Raw genomic sequence first — 19,935 nt, 5'->3', positions numbered from 1 at the left:
ACTTGCAATAATCTTACCTGTAATCTTGGTTCCATCTTTAGTTTCAGTAGGTACACCAACACCAAACTCATTTTCTCCAATAACTCGGAAGTAGTAGATCGCCCCTTCTTGCAAGTCTTCAACTTTGTATGTCAAACTGTGACAGTTGCTGGTTACGCATACCCAAGCCTTTTTGCTGGCTTCACGTTTCTCAACATGGTAAGCTTTGACAGCATCTCCTCCATCATTTCCTGGAGCTTCCCAAGTAACTGTAGCAGAATCTTTTGTGACTTCTGTAATCTTTACAGTAGTTGGTGGTCCAGGGGAATCAAGAACTTTGACTACCATTGGCAGAGATGCAGTTCCAACACCATTGTCTAAATTAACAATGTATTGTCCAGAGTCATTTCTTGTTGCTTTCTCAACAGTAATAGATGTGCAGTTATTAGTTATTTCAACACTTGCTCTTGCTTTAAGATCCACATTCTCTTTAAACCATGTAACGGAAGGTACTGGCTTTCCCTTAAATGGTGCTGTCAAAGTAAATGAATTGCCATGCTTGACAATTAAAGTCTTTCGCATTTCAATGTCAACATCAAACACAGGCTCCTCTTTTCTCTCTGTTGCGGCCTGTGGCTCGGAAATGGGTGATTGTTCGCTTACACCAATTTTGTTTATTGCTTTAACAGCAAATACATACTCTGCATCAAGTGTAAGACCAGAAACAATGAATTCGTTGCTCTTGGTCATTTGAATGGCCACAACCCACTCCTCATCCTCTGATTTCTTATATTCTACACTGTATCCAAGAATAGTTGCACCACCATCAGATGAAGGCTTTTTCCAGGTAATAGTAATCGAATTCTTTGTATAGTCCAGAATCTTAGGTTTAGATGGTGGGCATGGCACTAGACGTTCATCTTCAGCCTGTGCTGAAGCAGACGTATCACTGGCTGGACTCAAACCCGCTACATTTTCAGCATAAACTCTAAATTCATATTCACATCCTCTTCTTACTTTTGATACCTCAGCTGTTAAGTCTGTCACAAGCTCTCTGTTTACACGGACCCAGTGAATACCAGACTTCTCTCGCCTTTCAATTATGTATCCAAGGATCTCACTGCCTCCATCAGAACACGGCTTTGCCCAAGTAATAGTCATTGACTCACCAGTCACACCTATGATTTCAACATTAGTTGGAGCTGCTGGGATGGTGTATGGATCAGTAACTTTTATATTTTCACTTTCGAGTGCTTCACCAAGTCCAAACTTGTTGACAGCCATTACTCTGAATATATACTCATTGCCTTCCAGCAGTTTAGTGACCTTGAATGTTGTGGTTTTGACCTCTCCATGTACAAGTGTCCATGCCAGTCGGCTGGTCTCTCTTTTCTCAACAACATAATGTGTTATTTCAGCACCACCAATTTCTTGTGGTGGTCCCCATGACAATGTGCACTTCTCTGCTGTGAGGCCTGTAACAGACAATGGACCTGCGGAAGGCCCTGGTTTATCAAGTATAACACAATTTACTGGTGTTGTGACACTTCCTGCCACATTTTGTAATGTCAAGGCGTACTGTCCAGAATCACTTCTCTTGCAGTCTTTAAATACTATCATAGTATTAGTATCTGTTCCAGTTATCTGAATTCTTCCCTTTTGTTCAATTTCATGTCCATCCTTTGACCAAGATGCCACTGGAAGTGGGCGTCCAGCAATATCAGCATTAATTTTCAGTGTTTCCCCTGCTTTTACTGCCACAACACCTTGGAATTTTACATCCATCATAATGCGTGGTGGATCAACATTATCTTTAACTGTAATAGGACCAGTGTTATCAGATGGCTCACTGAACAGTCCAGCAGCATTCTTTGCCATGACACGGAAGTCATATTGCTCATCAAGCGTCAGGCCAGTAACATCAAAGTAGGTCTCTGCAACATTTGTAAAATTGCATCTAACCCAGCGCCCCTGTGGAAGATCTCTACGTTCAATTATATAACCAGTAACTTTGGCTCCACCATCATACTCAGGCTTTTCCCAAGAAAGAGATACAGAGGACTTGGTAATGCTAGTTACCACTGGCTGACCAGGAGGATCACAAGGATCTCGTGCAGCTATGGCCTCACTGGCTTTGCTTGCCTTGCCAATTCCAGCAATGTTTTCAGCATAGACCCTATACTCATACACCATGCCTTCTTCAATGCCAGTTACTTTAAATTCAGTATCCTTGATGAGTGTCCTGTTTACTTTTGTCCATAGAATACTGGTTCTTTCCTTGCGTTCCAAATGATATCCAAGAACTGAGCTACCACCATCATTAACAGGTTCATTCCATGTAACCAACATGAAGACTTTGGTGGCATGAGCTACACGTGGTGTTGAAGGTGGGCCAGGCTGTTTGAATGTGTACTCTGCAGTAATGCCCGGCGAGTCAATTGGCTTACTCTTTCCATAACGGTTCACTGCATAGATACGGAACTGGTACTCAGAACCTTTTGTCAATCTAGGAACCTTGATTGATGTTCTGGCAACATTTGTTGAAACAATCTGCCACTCTGTTGTGTTGGTATCTCTCTTCTCCACAATGTAATTGTTAATTGAGCATCCACCATCATACTCTGGTGGGGTCCATGACAATGTAATACTATCAGAAGTCACAGCATCAACTTTTACTGAAGCTGGCGGACCTGGTTTATCCAGGACAACAACACCAATATTGGTGGAGATGGTGCCTGCTGTGTTAGCAAGAGTGAGTTCATATTTACCAACATGCTCAATGGCAGCATCGTTGATGATAATTTTGCTTGACACTAGAGTGTTGATGATTGAAAGAGAAGTTGATTGCCTCAGAGGAAGCCCATCCTTCTTCCATGAGACAACTGGCTTAGGCCTGCCTCTTACAGGAACTTCCACTGTAAGGCCATCTCCAGCTTTAACACTAAAAGTATTGAACAGCAGATGGACTGAGGGTTCAATTTCAATATCTTTAGCTACAACAGGAACGCCAAGTTCTTGGGGCTCACTCTTGCCTTTCTCATTTAGTGCAATAACTCGAAATGAGTATGTTTCATTAGGTGTGAGGTTGCTTACAGTAGCCTCTGGGACCTTAACTGTGCAGCTTACACCCCATTTGTCACTACCCTTGGGTTGCATCTCTACATTGTAGCAGATTATTTTGCTGCCTCCGTCATGTACAGGCTTTATCCAACAAAGTGCCACACTATTCTTTGTGACATCCACAAGTGTTACTTTTCCTGGGGGCTTAGGTGGCTGTGCTACCTTAATAGGACTTTTTGTCTCTGCCATCATACCAAAGCCATACTCATTAACAGCACACACACGGAAGTAGAAAATGCCTCCCTCCTGCAGCTCATCAACTTTAAAGAAGGTTTGTGTGCAGTTACTTGTAATCGTTGTATAAGCCTTCCTTGTAGATTCTCGCTTCTCAACTACGTAATTAGTTATTTTAACTCCACCATCTGTAAGGGGTGGCTCCCAGCAAAGAGTCACTGAGTCTTTCTTGATATCTTTCACTTCAAACTTCTGTGGAGCACTTGGTGTGTCAAGCACCCTGACATTGACAAATGCCGATTTTGTTCCACTCTTATTTTCAAGCGTCAAGACATATTTACCACTGTCAAATCTATTGACATGATCAATTACAAGCATGGTATATGAACCTGTGGACTCGATCTGGGCACGCTCAGTTAGAGCTCCATCCTCCTTTTCCCATTTGATAGATGGCTCAGGTCTACCTCGAATTGTAATGAAAAGGCGAAGGGATCCCCCTGCTCGGACAGAGACAACCTTCCTGAGGTCAGCATCAAGTTCAATCTCAGGTACTTCAATTTTTTCAGATGCAGTCACTGAGCCATGAACATCAGCAGGTTCACCAACTCCTTCAGAATTTATTGCACATACTCTGAAGTTATACTCTGCATTCTCCTTTAGGTTTTCAACTGTGAGGCGTGTTGCTTGTATACCAGCAGGAGGTGTGCATATGATCCAGTCCTCTGAAGAAACTTCTTTCATCTCAACAATGTAACCTTTAACATATGCTCCACCATCATTAGAAGGTTTTCCCCAAGATAAAGATATAGATGAGCTTGTGTGATCGGTCACTTTAGGATGATGAGGTGGAAATGGTGGAGTTGTGGCATTGACTGCTCTATAAAATAGAGACAAATCACTAAATTCTCCCACACCTGCTTCATTCTCAGAAGCAACACGGAACTCATAGAAATGTCCCTCTGACAGGCCCGTTACTTTGAAATACAAATCAGTCAACTTCTGTCGGTTGCATTTTGTCCACCTCACACCATCTTTATCACGCTTCTCCAAGTGATAACCTGTAATTTCTGTTCCACCATCACTCTCAGGTGCATTCCATGATAAAATCATTGAATCCTTTGTTGTCTCTCTTGCCTCTAGTGTTAATGGTGCACTTGGGGGCTTATATGGATTGCGTGCAATAACTGCCTCAGATTCCAATGGTTCACCGAATCCATATTTGTTGACAGCCATAACTCTAAAAATATACTCATCACCTGGCAGAAGTTTTGTCACCTTATAACTCACAGCTGGAATGTTGGAATCAACAACAGTCCATGACAGCCTGCTAGTTTCTCTTTTCTCAAGAACATAATGAGAGATAATAGCACCACCATTCTGAGAGGGCTCAGACCAGAATAGGTTACATTTATCAGACATTACACCAGTTATACGCAATGGTCCAGTTGGTGGACCTGGTCTGTCAAGAACTTTTACTGTTATTGGAACTGTTTTTGTTCCACCACTGTTACTCAATACAAGATCATAATGTCCACTATCCAATCTTGTGCAGTCTTTGATGGTAATAGAGGCATATTTCTGGGTACTTTTTACCTCAATGCGCAGTGTCTTAAGCATTTCTTTTCCTTCTTTTAGCCACTGGATATCAGGTGTGGGTTTTCCATGGATATCTGCATCCAAAACTAAATTGTCTCCAGCATTAACAATAATAACATCGTTGTACTTGGGATCCATTGATACATTAGGAGGTTCAATTTCGTCTGTAGCAGTAATTGGTCCAGTGCTGTCAGAAGGCTCGCTGAAGACACCCGCTGCATTTCTTGCAATTACTCTAAATTCATACTGACTGCCTACTGTTAAGCCTGTATTTGTAAATTCAGTTTCAATTACATTTGTAAAGTTTGCCCTCATCCATCGGCCCTCAGGCAAGTCTCTCCTTTCAACAATATATCCAGTCACTTTGCTGCCCCCATCATATTGAGGCTTTGTCCACTGAATCGTAATGTGGTTCTTTGCTATGGCCACAGCCTCAGGAGTACCTGGTGGATCACATGGGTCACGGGCAACAAAGCTGTCTGAAACTTTGCTTGCTCTGCCAATACCAACAATGTTTTCTGCATATACCCTAAATTCATATCCAATGCCTTCTTCAAGATTGCATATCTTGAATGTGGTATCAGTGATAAGGGTTTTGTTTAATTTTGTCCATAAGATACTTGTTCTTTCTTTGCTCTCAATGTGGTAACCAATTACTGAGCTACCACCATCATTAACTGGCTCATTCCACTCAATTACCATTTGGTCCTTAGTGGCAGACTTCACATACGGTGTACCAGGAGGACCTGGGGGTTTGTAAGGATACTGTGCAACTATTGACTTTGAGTCCAAGGAAGTACCTTTACCATATCTGTTTTCAGCAATGACTCTAAATTGATACTCAGCGCCTGTTTTTAACTTGGTAATTTTCAGAGAAGTCCTTGCAACTGAGCCAGCAACAACCTGCCAAGCTGTTTCAGTAGTGTTTCGCTTTTCAACAATATAATGCTTTACTTGGCACCCACCTGTATACTCGGGTGGTTCCCATGAGATAGAAACAGAGTTATTGCTGACTTCATTTACTTTTACTGGTCCTGTGGGTGGACCAGGTCTATCAAGGATTATGATTCCAATATCTTCTGTAACTGCACAAACACTGTTAGTTGCTGTAACTGCATACTTTCCAAGGTCATTCTTACAGGCTTCACTAATCTGTAGGATTGTGGATGTTGATGTGTTTGAAGTAGTTACTCTGGATGTTACCTTAAGTAACTGCCCATCCTTTATCCAGGCGATCTTTGGTTTTGGACGTCCAAATATTGGTATTTCAAGTTTGAAATCAGCTCCAGCTTTGATGCTATATGTATTGAACTGCAACTTAATGCTTGGCTCAATTGTGAGGTCATTGGCAATAACAGGAGCAGCAAGGGGCTTTGGTTCACTTTTGCCTTTCTCATTGTACGCCAGAACACGGAACATATATTCCTGACCAGCAGTAAGTCCAGTGACAGTTCCTTCACATGTCTTCACGTTTGTTGCTACACCCCATTTGTCAATTCCTTTTGGCTGCATTTCAATCAAATAGCCAACAATCCTACTGCCACCGTCATGCTCTGGTTTTTCCCAGGACAGTGATGCGCTTCCTTTAGTCACATCAGTCAACATTACCTTTCCAACTGGCTGAGGTACTTCAGAGGCCTTTGAAGCAGTCTTTGTTTCTACTGCTAAACCAACACCAAATTCATTTTCAGCCATTACTCTGAAGTAATACATGGCCCCTTCTGCAAGATTTTCCACCTTATAAGTTGTATTGCTGCACTTGGCTGTTACATTTGCATAAGCCTTTCTTGTAGATTCACGCTTGTCGACAACATAATTCTTGATCTTTGCACCTCCATCAATAAGTGGTTGTTCCCAAACAAGAGTGACAGAGTCTGTCTTGATGTCTTTAACAGCAAGGTTCAGTGGGGCTCCTGGAGTATCTAACACTTTGACTGTAACAAAATCAGATACAGAGCCACTGCTGTTCTCCAAAGTCACAGCGTATTTTCCAGAGTCCCTTCTATCACAGGAGTCGATTGATAGCTGGGTGAAGTTTAGACATTTTTCAACCACAGTCTTTTCTGACAGGTCACCTTCATCTTTGGTCCATTTCACATTTGGTATTGGTCTACCTTTAAATGGTACATTAATTCTAACTGATCCTCCAGCACGAACAACAATGCCTTTTCTCAGCTCTGAATCAAGGTGAATTTCAGGGACTTCTAACTTGTCCTCAGGTTTGGCAGTACCTGGAATAGTAGAAGGTTCTCCAACACCCATTTTATTGATGGCACATATTTGAACCTTATATTCATGCTGTTCTGTTAACTTAGTAATTTCAAATTTGTTAACACGTAAGCCAGTAGGGGGGGTGCACATAACCCATTCCTCCTCTTCAGCTTTGCAGATCTCAACAATATATCCCTGAATTTCACATCCACCATCATTAAGGGGTTTTCCCCATGCCACTGTAATCGAAGACTTTGTTGTATCAATAACATGTGCATTAACGGGTGGGCCAGATTTGTATTTGGGATCACAAGCCTTGTAGTATGAAGTTGGCAAGCTTGGCTCTCCAATTCCAGCAGCATTTTCGGCAGATAGTCTAAATTCATATTCATGATCCTCAATTAGTCCTTGCACTCTGAAACATACATCTGTAACTTTCTGTCTGTTGCATCTTGTCCATTTAATTCCAGATCTGTCTCTTTTCTCAATGATGTAGCCAAGAATGTCACTTCCACCATCAGTATCTGGTGCATTCCAACAAACAGTCATAGAATCCCTCGCTATATTTGTTACCTCAATAATTTGTGGTGATCCAGGGTGACCAAATGGATCTTTCATTATTATGGATGGTGTAGTAATTGGCACACCAACACCATAACTGTTGGCAGCCATGACACGGAATATATATTCATTACCTTCCAGGAGCTTTGTCACTTTGTATACTGTTGTTCTACAGTCATTACTGACCACAGTCCAAGCAAGGCGACTTGTCTCACGTCTCTCAATAATGTAATGAGTGATGGTGTTTCCTCCATCGTCTTGTGGAGCATGCCAAGATAGAGTGCATTTATTGCTGGAGACACCTGTAACATGAAGATGCCCCTCTGGAGGACCTGGTTTATCAAGCACTTTCACTTGGAATGGAACAATTTGTGAGCCAGCAATATTAGTGATCTGAAGAGTGTAGTTTCCACCATCTTGTCTGGTGGCATCTTTTACCATGATTAATGCTCTGTTGTCAGTATTCTTGATGTCACATCTAAGTGTGTTTTCAAGCTCCTTCTCATTCCTAAACCACTGTATTGTAGGAACTGGCTTACCATAGACGTCAGCATCAAGCTTAAATGTATCTCCGGCATTCACAATAAGTGCTTGTGTGTATGCTGGGTCAATTGAGAACTTTGGTGGCTCTACCTCATCTAATGCAGCAATAGGTCCACTGTTATAAGATGGTTTGCTGATAGTGCCAGCTGCATTTTTTGCAATTACCCTGAAGTCGTATTTGGCACCTTCTGTTAAGCCGGTGACGGTAAAATTGGTTTCAATGACATTTGTGAAGCTTGCCTTCATCCAGCGCCCCTCTGGGAGATCACGTTTCTCCACAGTATAACCAGTGATAACACTTCCACCATCATACTCTGGTTTTGTCCACTGAATGGTGATGGAATTTTTATTGACATGGATAGCTTCGGGGGTTCCAGGCAGATCACATGGATCACGTGCAACAAAGCCCTCAGAGATTTTACTACATCTGCCAATGCCAACAATATTTTCAGCATAAACTCTGAACTCATATTCAACACCCTCTTCTAAAGGATAGGTTTTGAATCTTGTTTCTTGGATTAATGTCTTGTTTATCTTTGTCCAAAGAATGCTGTTTCTCTCCTTCCTCTCAAGATGGTATCCAATAATGTTGCTACCTCCATCTGAAACTGGTTCATGCCATTCAACAATCATGTGGTCCTTGGATAGGGATGAAACAAAAGGAGTTCCTGGTGGTCCTGGTTCTCTGTAAGGATACTGGGCAACCACAGCTGAAGAGTCCAAAGCATAACTCTTGCCATACCTGTTTTGGGCAAGGATTCTGAATTGATATTCAGCACCAGTCTTTAGTCGTGGTACCTTCAATGTTGTTCTTGCTACTGATATGGCAACATTCTCCCATGATGTGGTCGTTGTATCTCGTTTTTGCACAATATAATTTGAAATAGGACAACCACCAGCAAACTTAGGAGGATCCCATGACAATGTAACACTTGATACAGTTATCTCATCAAATCGCACAGGACCAGTTGGCGGGCCAGGCTTATCAAGAGTGATGATTTCAATAGTGGCATCTTTCTGTCCGACAGAATTAGACACATTTATTCCATACATTCCACCATCTTCTCTTGCGGCTTCTTTAATGCTAAGAATAGTACTGTGCACTGTACTAGAAATGTTAACCCTTGTTGTGAATTTAAGGGCTGCACCATCCTTTGTCCATGTGATCTTTGGTTTCGGACGACCAAAAATTGGAATTTCAACTTTGAGGTCTTTTCCAACAAGAATACTGTAACTGCTGAATACAGGTCGTACATCAGGCCCAAAGACAAGGTCCTTTGCTTGCACTGGGACAGCAAGTGTTGTTGGGTCACTCTTCCCTTTTTCATTGACAGCAATTACTCTAAAAGTGTACTCTTCTCCAGGGTTCAAATTTCTAATCACAGCTTCTAATGTTTTTACATTGGCACAGCCAGACCATTTCTCATTACCCTTGACTTGCATTTCAACAAGATACTGAAGAATTCTACAGCCACCATCATGAATGGGCTTCTCCCAAGCAAGAGACACACTTGATTTCGTAACATCTACAACACTTAATTTTCCAGGACATTGTGGCACCTCTGAAACCTTTATAGGATCTATAATATCGGCAGGTAACCCTATACCATGCTCATTTTCTGCAAGCACTCTGAAATAGTAACTGCAGCCCTCTTGAAGTGGTTCAATTTTCCATGAGATCTTGTGACAGTTTGTGACAACAGCAGAGAATGCTTTTCTAGTGCTCTCACGCTTCTCAACAATGTAATTTTTTATCTTTGCCCCTCCGTCCATAGAAGGAGGCTCCCATGTAAGAGTAACTGATTCCTTTGTAATTTCTTGCACTTTAAGTTGGAGGGGAGCACTTGGTGTGTCAAGGACTTTGACACTAATAGTTTCAAATTTTGCACCAGCTGAGTTTTCGGCAGTCACAGTGTATTTACCACTGTCTGCTCTGTTAATTTGATCAATCACAAGATACGTGTGACTGCTGGTGGTCTCAATCTGTGCTGTTTCCTTTATTTGTCCACTATCCTTTTCCCATTTGATTTTTGGGGTTGGTCTTCCTTTGAAAGGAACGAACATCCTAAGAGAACCTCCAGCTTTAATGCGGACAAGCTTTCTAAACTCAGGATCAATATCAAGATCTGGTTCCTCAATTTTGTCCTCTGGCAGAATGGGTCCAGCAACATCAGCATGCTCCCCAACACCAGCCTTGTTAACTGCACAAACCCTGAATTTATATTCCTGTTTTTCTTTTAAATTTTCTACAGTAAAGCGTGTCAGTTTAACACCTGTTGGCGGGGTGCACATTGTCCATTCCTCAGCAACTGGTGACTCCTCCACAGCCTTTTCTTCTGTTGGAGTCTTAACACCCTCTAGAGCTGCTTTTACATCACATGCTTCAACAATATATCCTTGGATTTCACAGCCACCATCATATATAGGCTTTCCCCATGCAAGTATAACAGACGATTTAGTCATGTCTATTAGTTTTGGATTATTTGGTGGACCTGGTTTAAATATAGGATCCACAGCTTTATAGAATACAGTTGCAGAACTTGTCTCACCAACCCCAGCAGCATTTTCCGCAGCGACTCTGAATTCATAAAGGTGGTTCTCAAGGAGTCCAGTAACCTTGAATGTAAGGTTAGGAACTGTGTGCATGTTACATCTGGTCCACCTAACACCTTCTTTGTCATGTTTTTCAATAATATATCCAGTGACAGGTGTGCCACCATCATTTGCTGGGGCCTCCCAGGTTAAGACCGTTGAATCTTTCTTGACTTCAGTGACTTCCACTGCTTTTGGTGCTTCTGGAGGTGTGAATGGGTTCTTAATAATAACTGCACTTGACTGTAGTGGTTCACCAATGCCAAATTTGTTCACTGGTAAAACTCTGAAAATGTATTCATTTCCCTCTAGGAGTTTTGTTACTTTAAGATTTTCAGCTTGTACTTTGGGCACAACTGCAGTCCATAGTAGTCGGCTAGTCTCTCTCTTTTCAACAATATAATGAGTGATCTTGCTGCCGCCATCCTGTTTAGGTGGTTTCCAAGCAAGAAAGCATTGCTCACTGGTAACACCAGCGATGGAGATGGGTCCCTCTGGTGGTCCAGGTTTATCTAAGACGCTGACATTGACTTGGACAGCTTTCTCACCACCTGGATTTCTTAGCAGTAGAGTATATTGACCTCCATCAGCAAGTTTGGCCTCTTTAACAGTGAGAGAGGTAAAGCTCTCTGTGTTTTTAATTTCACGATGTATAGTGTTTCCAAGTTCTTGCTCACCCTTCATCCAGTGTATTGTAGGGGCGGGTTTTCCATGAACATCTGCATCAATCTTAAAGTTGTCTCCTGCATTTACTAAAATAGTTTGAGTGTACTCTGGATTTATGCTGATACGTGGTGGTTCTATCTCATCCTTTGCCACGATAGGCCCAGTGCTATATGAAGGATCACTGAAGACTCCAGCAGCATTTCTTGCAATGACACGGAACTCGTATTTCTGATCCTCTGTGAGACCTGTTGCAGTATACTCTGTCTCTATAACATTTGTGAAATTTGCTTTTATCCATCGTCCTTCAGGCAATTCCTTCTTCTCTACAATGTAGCCAGTGACTTTGCTTCCACCATCATACTCTGGCTTGGTCCATACAATTGTAATTGAACTCTTAGTTATCTTAACTGCTTCAGGTGTTCCAGGAGGATCACAAGGATCTCTGGCAATGTAGCCTTCTGAGATTTTGCTAGCCTTCCCAATACCAACAATGTTCTCAGCATAAACTCTAAACTCATACTCCAGGCCTTCCTCAAGACCTGTGGTCTTGAAAGTTGTGTCTTGGATTAGACATCTGTTCAATTTAATCCAAAGGATGCTATTTCTCTCTTTCCGTTCAAGGTGATATCCTAAAATTGTGCTTCCACCGTCAATGACAGGTTCATTCCACACGACCATCATACTATCCTTTGCGGAAGATTGTATAAAAGGTGTTCCAGGGGGCCCTGGTAGTTTGTAAGGGTACTGTGCAATAACACATTCAGACACGAGGAGAGGGCTTTTGCCATATCTGTTCTCTGCTGCAATTCTGAATTGATATTCAGACCCTGTTTTGAGTCTTCCTGCTTTAATTTGAGTTCTTGCTAGATTTGCTGCGACAACCTGCCAATTAGTTGTGGATGTGTCTTTCTTTTCTACTATATAATTGTTAATGGTGCAGCCTCCATCATACTCTGGTGGCTTCCAAGAAATAGTAACACTGTCAGATGTTACTTCTTCAAGTTTAACAGGGCCTGTTGGTGGACCAGGTTTGTCAAGAACAACAATTCCAATATCCACTGTTGTCTCACCAGCTGTGTTTGATAGCTTAATGCTATATTGGCCAACATCATCTCTACAAGCCTCTTTGACTACTAGACTGAGCTTTGTATCTGTAGAAGAAAAGTTTACCCTGGTTGTTCGTTTAAGTGGAGCTGCTTCCTTCAACCATGAAATGGTGGCCTTGGGACGAGCTATATATGGAACATCAATTTTTAAATCCTCTCCTGCCAGGACACTGAATGTTGAGAACAACAGCTTAGCAGATGGAACAATTACAAGGTCCTTGGCAATCACAGGCACACCAATTTGACGAGCATCACTGGTTCCCTTTTCATTCCTTGCAGAAACACGGAACATATACTCCTCACCAGGTACAAGTCCATTAATAACTGCTTCAGGTACCTTAACAATCACAGCTTGCGTCCATTTCTCACTGCCTTTACTTTGCATCTCAACAACATATGCAACCACTCTACTTCCTCCATCATGTTCTGGTTTCTCCCATGACAATGTGACACTTGTCTTTGTTACATCTTGAAGCGTAATCTTGCCTGGAGGAAGTGGCTTCTCAGACACTTTGACTGATTCACCAGTCTCAATAGGAAGACCAATGCCATATTCATTTTCTGCAAGAACTCTGAAATAATAGTTACACCCTTCTTGGAGTTGATCAATTGTGCAAGTTGTTTTTTGACAAAGGGCATTAACTGTGGCATATGCCTTTCTGGTTGCCTCACGCTTTTCAACAACATAATTCTTAATTTTTGAGCCTCCATCATTTAGTGGAGGGTCCCACACAAGTGACACAGATTCTTTAGTGACCTTACTGATTTTTAGGTTTTGTGGTGATCCAGGTGTATCTAAAACTCTAACAATTACAGAAACTGTCTTTGTTCCAGAGCTGTTTTCCACAGTCAAATTGTATTTGCCACTGTCAAATCGATTCACATTTCCGACAATGAGTGATGTAAAGGAAGATGTAGTTTCAATAGTAGCTCTATCCAAAGGTTCATCATTCTCTCTTGACCATTTGGCCTCAGGTGTTGGTCTTCCTCTAAATGGAACAAAAAGTCTCAGTGTATTGCAAGCTCTGATGTTTATAATCTTGCGAAGTTCAGCATCAAGATCAGCCTCTGGAGGTATGAGTCTCTCCTCTGCTTTGGGGGATCCAGGAACAGATCCTGCTTCTCCAATACCCTCACTATTTACAGCTGACACATTGATTTTGTATTCCTGATTTTCTTTAAGATTTGTGATTGTAAACGATGTTCCCTTTACCCCTTCTTTAGGGGAGACAATTGTCCATTCTTCTTCCTCAGTTCCAGGAAGGCAGGTCTCAACAATATACCCTGTGATTTCAGAACCACCATCATAAACTGGTTTGTTCCATGCAAGTGTGATGGAAGAACTTGTCGTGTCCAGGATTCTTGGGTTGCCAGGGGGCCCTGGTATGAAAAGAGCGTCTGTGGCCTTCACAAAGGACGACGAAGGACTTGGTTCACTTATTCCTGCTGCATTTTCTGCCAAAACTCTGAATTCATATTCATGGCCTGGGACGAGGGCAGTAACCTTGAAATGCAGTTCAGTAACATTCTTTTTGTTACATTTAACCCAACGCAAACTAATCCTATCTCTCTTCTCAATGCGATAACTGGTAATTTCACTTCCACCATTGCTAGATGGCGCCCCCCAACAGAGGACCATTGAATCCTTGGTAACAGCTGTTATCTCAGGGGTTTGTGGGGGACTTGGTGGTAGATATGGGTTTTCTGCAATTGTTGCCTCAGACTCTAGAGGTTCTCCAACACCATACTTGTTAACCGCCATTACTCTGAAAATGTATTCATTTCCTTTAAGCAATTTTGTAACTTGATACTGGTTAACCTGTAAGTCTGACACTACACGTGTCCAAGCAAGTCTGCTTGATTCACGTTTTTCAATAATATAATTTTCAATGTTTGCACCGCCATCATCTTCAGGTGGATTCCATGTGAGCGTGCATTTTTCTGCAGTAATACCTGAAACTGCCAGAGGTCCCCTAGGTGGTCCTGGTCTATCAAGAACCTTCACATTGAAGACATGCTTTGCAAAACCACCAACATTTGTTGCTGTCAGAACCAATTCACCACCATCCCTTCTAACAGAATCCTTGTTGATTAATCCTGCTGTAAGATCTGTCATTTTAATTTGTAGTTTGGATGTGTTTTCAACATCTTTTCCATCTTTGGTCCAAACCATGGATGGTAATGGTTGGCCTGCAACATCGGCTTCAAGTTTGAAGACGTCTCCAGCTTTGACAAGTACAACATCTTTAAATTTGGCATCAACCATAATTCTTGGTTCTACAATGTCATCTTTGCAAATAACTGGATCTGATGGCTCTGATGGATTACTAACAGCACCAGCAGAATTTCTTGCAAGTATACGGAATTCATAAGATGAATCTTGCGTTAGACCACTTACAGTGAAAGTGGTTTCAATAATATTTGTGAAGTTAGCTCGTATCCAGCGTCCAGCTGGAAGGTCTCTCTTTTCTACAGTATATCCTGTAATCTTGAAACCACCATCATACTCTGGTTTTGTCCACTGAATAGTGATGGCATTTTTGGACACTTGGACAGGGACAGGTTGACCCGGTGGATCCACTGGATCAAGAGCAAGCATTGGTTCAGAAGCTTTACTTGGTTTTCCAATTCCAGCTATGTTTTCAGCAATCACACGGAATTCATATGCAACACCATCCTCTAGACCAGTGGACTTGAAAAGATTTCCAACCACAAGTGCCTTGCTAATCCTGTGCCAGATAATACTGTTCCTCTCTTTCCTCTCAACATGGTAACCGATGACTTCACTTCCACCGTCAGAGACAGGCTCGTTCCAGCCAATTGTCATTGTATCCTTTGTGAAAGCAACAATGTTGGGTGTTCCTGGTGGCCCAGGCACCTTAAATGGATATGCAGCAACAACTGCCTCTGAGGTTATTGGAGGTCCTGTGCCATATCTATTTTTGGCCTTGACACGGAACTGGTACTCAACACCTGTTGTTAAACGTGTTGCTTTAAATGTTGTGCGAATGATCAATGAGGAAAGTTCTGTCCATGTCTGACTAGTAGTTTCCCTTATTTCAACGACATAGTTATTGATTGGCACTCCTCCATCGTTTTCAGGAGCGTCCCATGAGAACTCAATAAACGTACGTGATATTTTGTCTAGTTTAATCGGTCCCTTTGGTGGTCCAGGCACATCATGCACTTTCACTATTATGCTGTCTGTAACGGAACCAACTATGTTCTTTCCTGTCATTGAGTATACTCCACGATCACTCCTCAAACATTCATTTATTATCAGGATAGTTGAACTGGAGGTATTTACAGTCATTGTCCGTTGTGTAACTTTGAAATGTTGATTGTCTTTCTGCCACGAAACTGTTGGCTTAGGACGTCCATAAACAGGCACTTCAACCTTTATATCTTCACCAGCCTTGGTGATAACCATCTTCTGACACACACCACGAAGATCAAATTCTGGCTCTGAACTTTGTTCTCTGATAACAACAGGCCTGCTTAAACAAGGCTGACTTCGGCCAGAACTGTTCACGGCCATTACACGGAACACATACTCTTCATTTTCATTAAGATTCTTTACAGTAAAGTCCAAAGTCTTAACAGTTGTAACATGGGCCCACTGATCTGTTCCTTTCTTTTGTGCCTCAACTACATAGCCAGTAACTCTACTTCCACCATCATGTTTTGGTTTTGTCCATGCAAGGCCAACTGAGGTCTTTGTGACATCCTTAAAAGTGACATTTTGTGGTGGTGTTGGTGCCTGAGATACTCTGATGGGGTCTGGTGTTTCTACTGCTTCACCAATACCATACTCATTTTCAGCAGAAACTCTGAAATAGTATTCTAAACCCTCTCCTAAATCAGGAACTCTAACAGAGCATGTTGCGCATTGGGTGATTACTGCAGCATATGCTTTCCGAGTCGACTCTCTTTTCTCAATTATGTAATTGGTAATCTTTGCACCTCCGTCAAGGAGAGGCATTTCCCATTGCAAAGTGATGCTCTCTTTGTCAATTGCTGTCGGTTTTAGATTTAGAGGAGGTCCAGGAGAATCCAACACTCTCACATTCACAGAGGCAGTCTTTGTTCCAGCAGCATTCTTCAATGTCAAGTCATATTTTCCTGCATCACGCCTATTGCAATCAGGTATGACCAATAAGGTGTATGATTCGGTATTATCAATGTTTGCACGAGTCCTCAGTGGTGCATCCTCTTTGGTCCAAGTCACTGTAGGTGTTGGACGACCTTTAATAGGAACAAATATACGAATGGAGGTACCTGCCCTAACAACTAATGTTCTCCTGAGTTCTACATCAAGTTCTAGATCAGGTACTTCTTCTCGTTCAATAATTTCAACAAGATCCTCAGTTTGTGCTGGTTCACTAACACCCATTGCATTCACTGCACTAATTCTGAAGTCATACTTTGCTCCAGCTTGCAAATCAGGCACAACAAACTCAGTAATCCTTAAAGGTGTAGCTGTGTCTTTCACCCATTCTTCTTCTCCCTCTTTTTTGTGTTCAACAAGGTATCCTGTGACTTCCATGCCACCATCACTAAGTGGTTTGCCCCAGTGCAATTCGGCTGTTGTTTTTGTTGTGTCAGTGACTCGAGTGTTGACTGGTGGTCCAGGAACATCTGGGAATTGATAGGTTATATTTTATTATTGCATATTCTATGCAATAAGTATATCAGATTTTTTTATCAATATACTTACCAGCGACAAGCTTGGTCCTCACAGGCAATGAAGGCTCACTTGGCTCTCCAAAACCTGCCTTATTCTCAGCAGCTACTCTAAATTCATATTCAACTGCCTCTTTTAATCCTTTCACTTCAAAGTGAATGTCTGTAATTGCTATCTTTGATGCTCGTGTCCATCTCATGCCCTTCTTTTCCTTCCTCTCTACCATGTAGCCTATTATGTTACTGCCACCATCCTCAGCTGGTCTTTTCCATGCAATGGTAACAGAATTTCCACCAACATTTTCTACCTCTGGTCTAGCTGGAGGGCCTGGAGGACCTGAAAAAAAGCATATGTTTATTAGGAATTGTATTACATATTTGTGTATGTACAGTATCCAGCTGTGTGGTATTCAGAAAAACTGAGAAAAATAATATGAGATATTAACACATACCATAGTTATCAACCATTTTGACTGGCTCAGAATGGGAAGGATCACCAGCTGCAGAACTGTTGACAGCAGAAACACGAAAGACGTACTCATTTCCCTGGATAAGCTTATTGGCCACAAAGTGGCAGTCTATAACCTTTTCAGCAAGAATGGTCCAAAGTAGACGGCTTGTTTCTCTTTTCTCCAATGTGTAGTACTTAATTGGCGATCCACCATCCTCATGAGGTGGTGTCCATGTCAAAGTGACCTTTTCAGAAGAAATTCCACTTGCTTCAACTGGTCCTGGTGGCCCAGGAACATCTAAAACTGTCACTTTAACATTCTCCTCTTTGACACCAAATGGATTACTTGCTGTAATTGTGTACTCTCCCGATTCCTTCCTACTTGCATACTTAATAGAAAGAGTAGAAGAGGATGGGGTAGTTTCTATTTGACAGACATCTGATGGCTTGAAGTATTTTCCACCCTTAGACCACACAGAGGTTGGTTGAGGTTTGCCCACAATGCTTGTTGCTGTAATGAAAATGGTATCACCAGCTCTGACAGTGAGCCCCTCCTTAACTGTTGGATCAATTGTAATTGTTGGTGCCGCTGCAAAACAAACAATGCACAGATTAATAATTGCTTAGGTAAAAATGAAACTGAACATTATTACATCAAGATACATACACTAGACAAACAAACTGAGGCTTACCATATTCATCTGTGCACATAAGGGTATCAGTTTGTTCCGAGGGCGGACTTAGTGCTCCAGCGGCATTCTTGGCTCTGATTCTAAATTCATACTTGCAACCCTCCTGCAAGTCAGTTACAGTATATGCACAATCAACAACGTTCACTGTGTTAGCCTTTACCCAGACCTTAGCAGGGAGATCACGTCTTTCAACAATGTATCCTGTAAGTCTGTGTCCACCATCATATTGAGGTTCGGTCCATTGAAGTGTTACAGTACTTCTAGTGATGCTGATTACATCAGGTTTACCAGGTGCATCTATAATTTTCAAGCAAATTATTATAAACTAGCCCTAATTATTTGGAGCCATACATTTATATAGTCTGATATACCAAGGCCTTTAAAATGCTTTACTTACCTACTGGATCCAAGGCAACTAATGCCTCAGTTGGAAGACTTGGCTTTCCAACACCAGCCAAATTTAAAGCCATAACTCTAAACTCATACTCTAGACCCTCAGTTAGACCAGTCACTTTGAAATCCCTCATCTTCAAGGGAGCTGGGTTTGCTCTTTTCCACAACATGCTGTTTTTCTCCTTGAATTCAACATGGTAACCTTCAAGCAAAAATAGTTTTTATCTATCCAATCATTTGAGGGTTGATTTATTCATAGTTAGTTTTTTATTCCAACTAACTGTGAGCAATCTCCAAAACTTATTTTATTTCTGTACCTGTGATTGATGAACCCCCAGTTTTCCTTGGATCAGACCATGCAAGTGTTGAGGAATCATGGCGCATACTCATGACTTGTGGTGGAGGAGGTGAATCTGGTACATCTGATGGAGTAATTATAAGTAAAAGAGTGAGATTGTTTGACTCTCATATTTATAAATTAATATTATTTATAATATTCAAATTATACAGACAAAACATTTCTGAAATCCACTTACTGAATGGATGCTTGGCAATCATAGGCTCTGATTTGAGGCCCTCACCAATTCCATATTTGTTTTCGGCACTAACTCTAAAGATATACTCGGTACCCTCATGGAGACCTGTCACTCTGAAACTGTTTGTATCCACAGCCGAGGACACTGTGACCCACATATTAGTAATAGAATCACGTTTCTCAAGAATGTAATTGGTAACTTCTGATCCGCCATCATCTTTAGGAGCACCCCATTTTAAGGTTGCACCATCTGCAGTCACTTCCTTGAACTTGATTGATCCAGTTGGAATTCCTGGTTTACCAACAACTCTGACAAAAATGGTGGACTCTTTTGTTCCAGCAGTGTTGCGAAGAGTGATGGTGTATTTTGAGGCATCAGTCCTTTGACAGTCACGAATCAAGAGAGTTGTATTTACGGCTGTAGATTCCACACACACTCTTCCTGTATCTGTGAGATTTTCCTCCTCTCCCTTCTTCCATGTTACTACAGGGACAGGTTTTCCACTGAAAGGTATCTTGAGACGAACATTGCTTCCCTCTTTTGCTATGTAGTTCAAATTCGGCAACTCTCTTAAGTCACAGCTGGGAAGAACTATAACAACAGAAAGAAACGGATGATCAATACATGTGGAA

The 19,935-nt window shown here is 41.7% G+C and overlaps 1 protein-coding gene across 1 annotated transcript in view; it reads right to left on the bottom strand.

Annotated features, from left to right (window-relative positions):
• The window catches only part of ttn.1 (titin, tandem duplicate 1), a 127,583-nt gene that overhangs the window by 26,439 nt on the left and 81,209 nt on the right, over window positions 1–19,935 (bottom strand). Inside the window, exons 171-177 of the mRNA XM_079464582.1 lie at window positions 19,304–19,894; window positions 19,085–19,189; window positions 18,772–18,969; window positions 18,375–18,671; window positions 17,684–18,271; window positions 17,266–17,568; window positions 18–17,186 (exon numbers count right to left, since the gene is read on the bottom strand). Coding sequence (XP_079320708.1) covers window positions 18–17,186; window positions 17,266–17,568; window positions 17,684–18,271; window positions 18,375–18,671; window positions 18,772–18,969; window positions 19,085–19,189; window positions 19,304–19,894 — 19,251 coding nt within the window. The remainder of the gene's footprint in view (window positions 1–17; window positions 17,187–17,265; window positions 17,569–17,683; window positions 18,272–18,374; window positions 18,672–18,771; window positions 18,970–19,084; window positions 19,190–19,303; window positions 19,895–19,935) is intronic.

This window comes from Barbatula barbatula (assembly GCF_947034865.1).
Source record: "Barbatula barbatula genome assembly, chromosome: 9".
In the NCBI taxonomy this organism is placed as follows: domain Eukaryota; kingdom Metazoa; phylum Chordata; class Actinopteri; order Cypriniformes; family Nemacheilidae; genus Barbatula; species Barbatula barbatula.
Note: the sequence above shows the minus strand (reverse complement) of the source record. Positions and strands in the feature narration are given on the sequence as shown.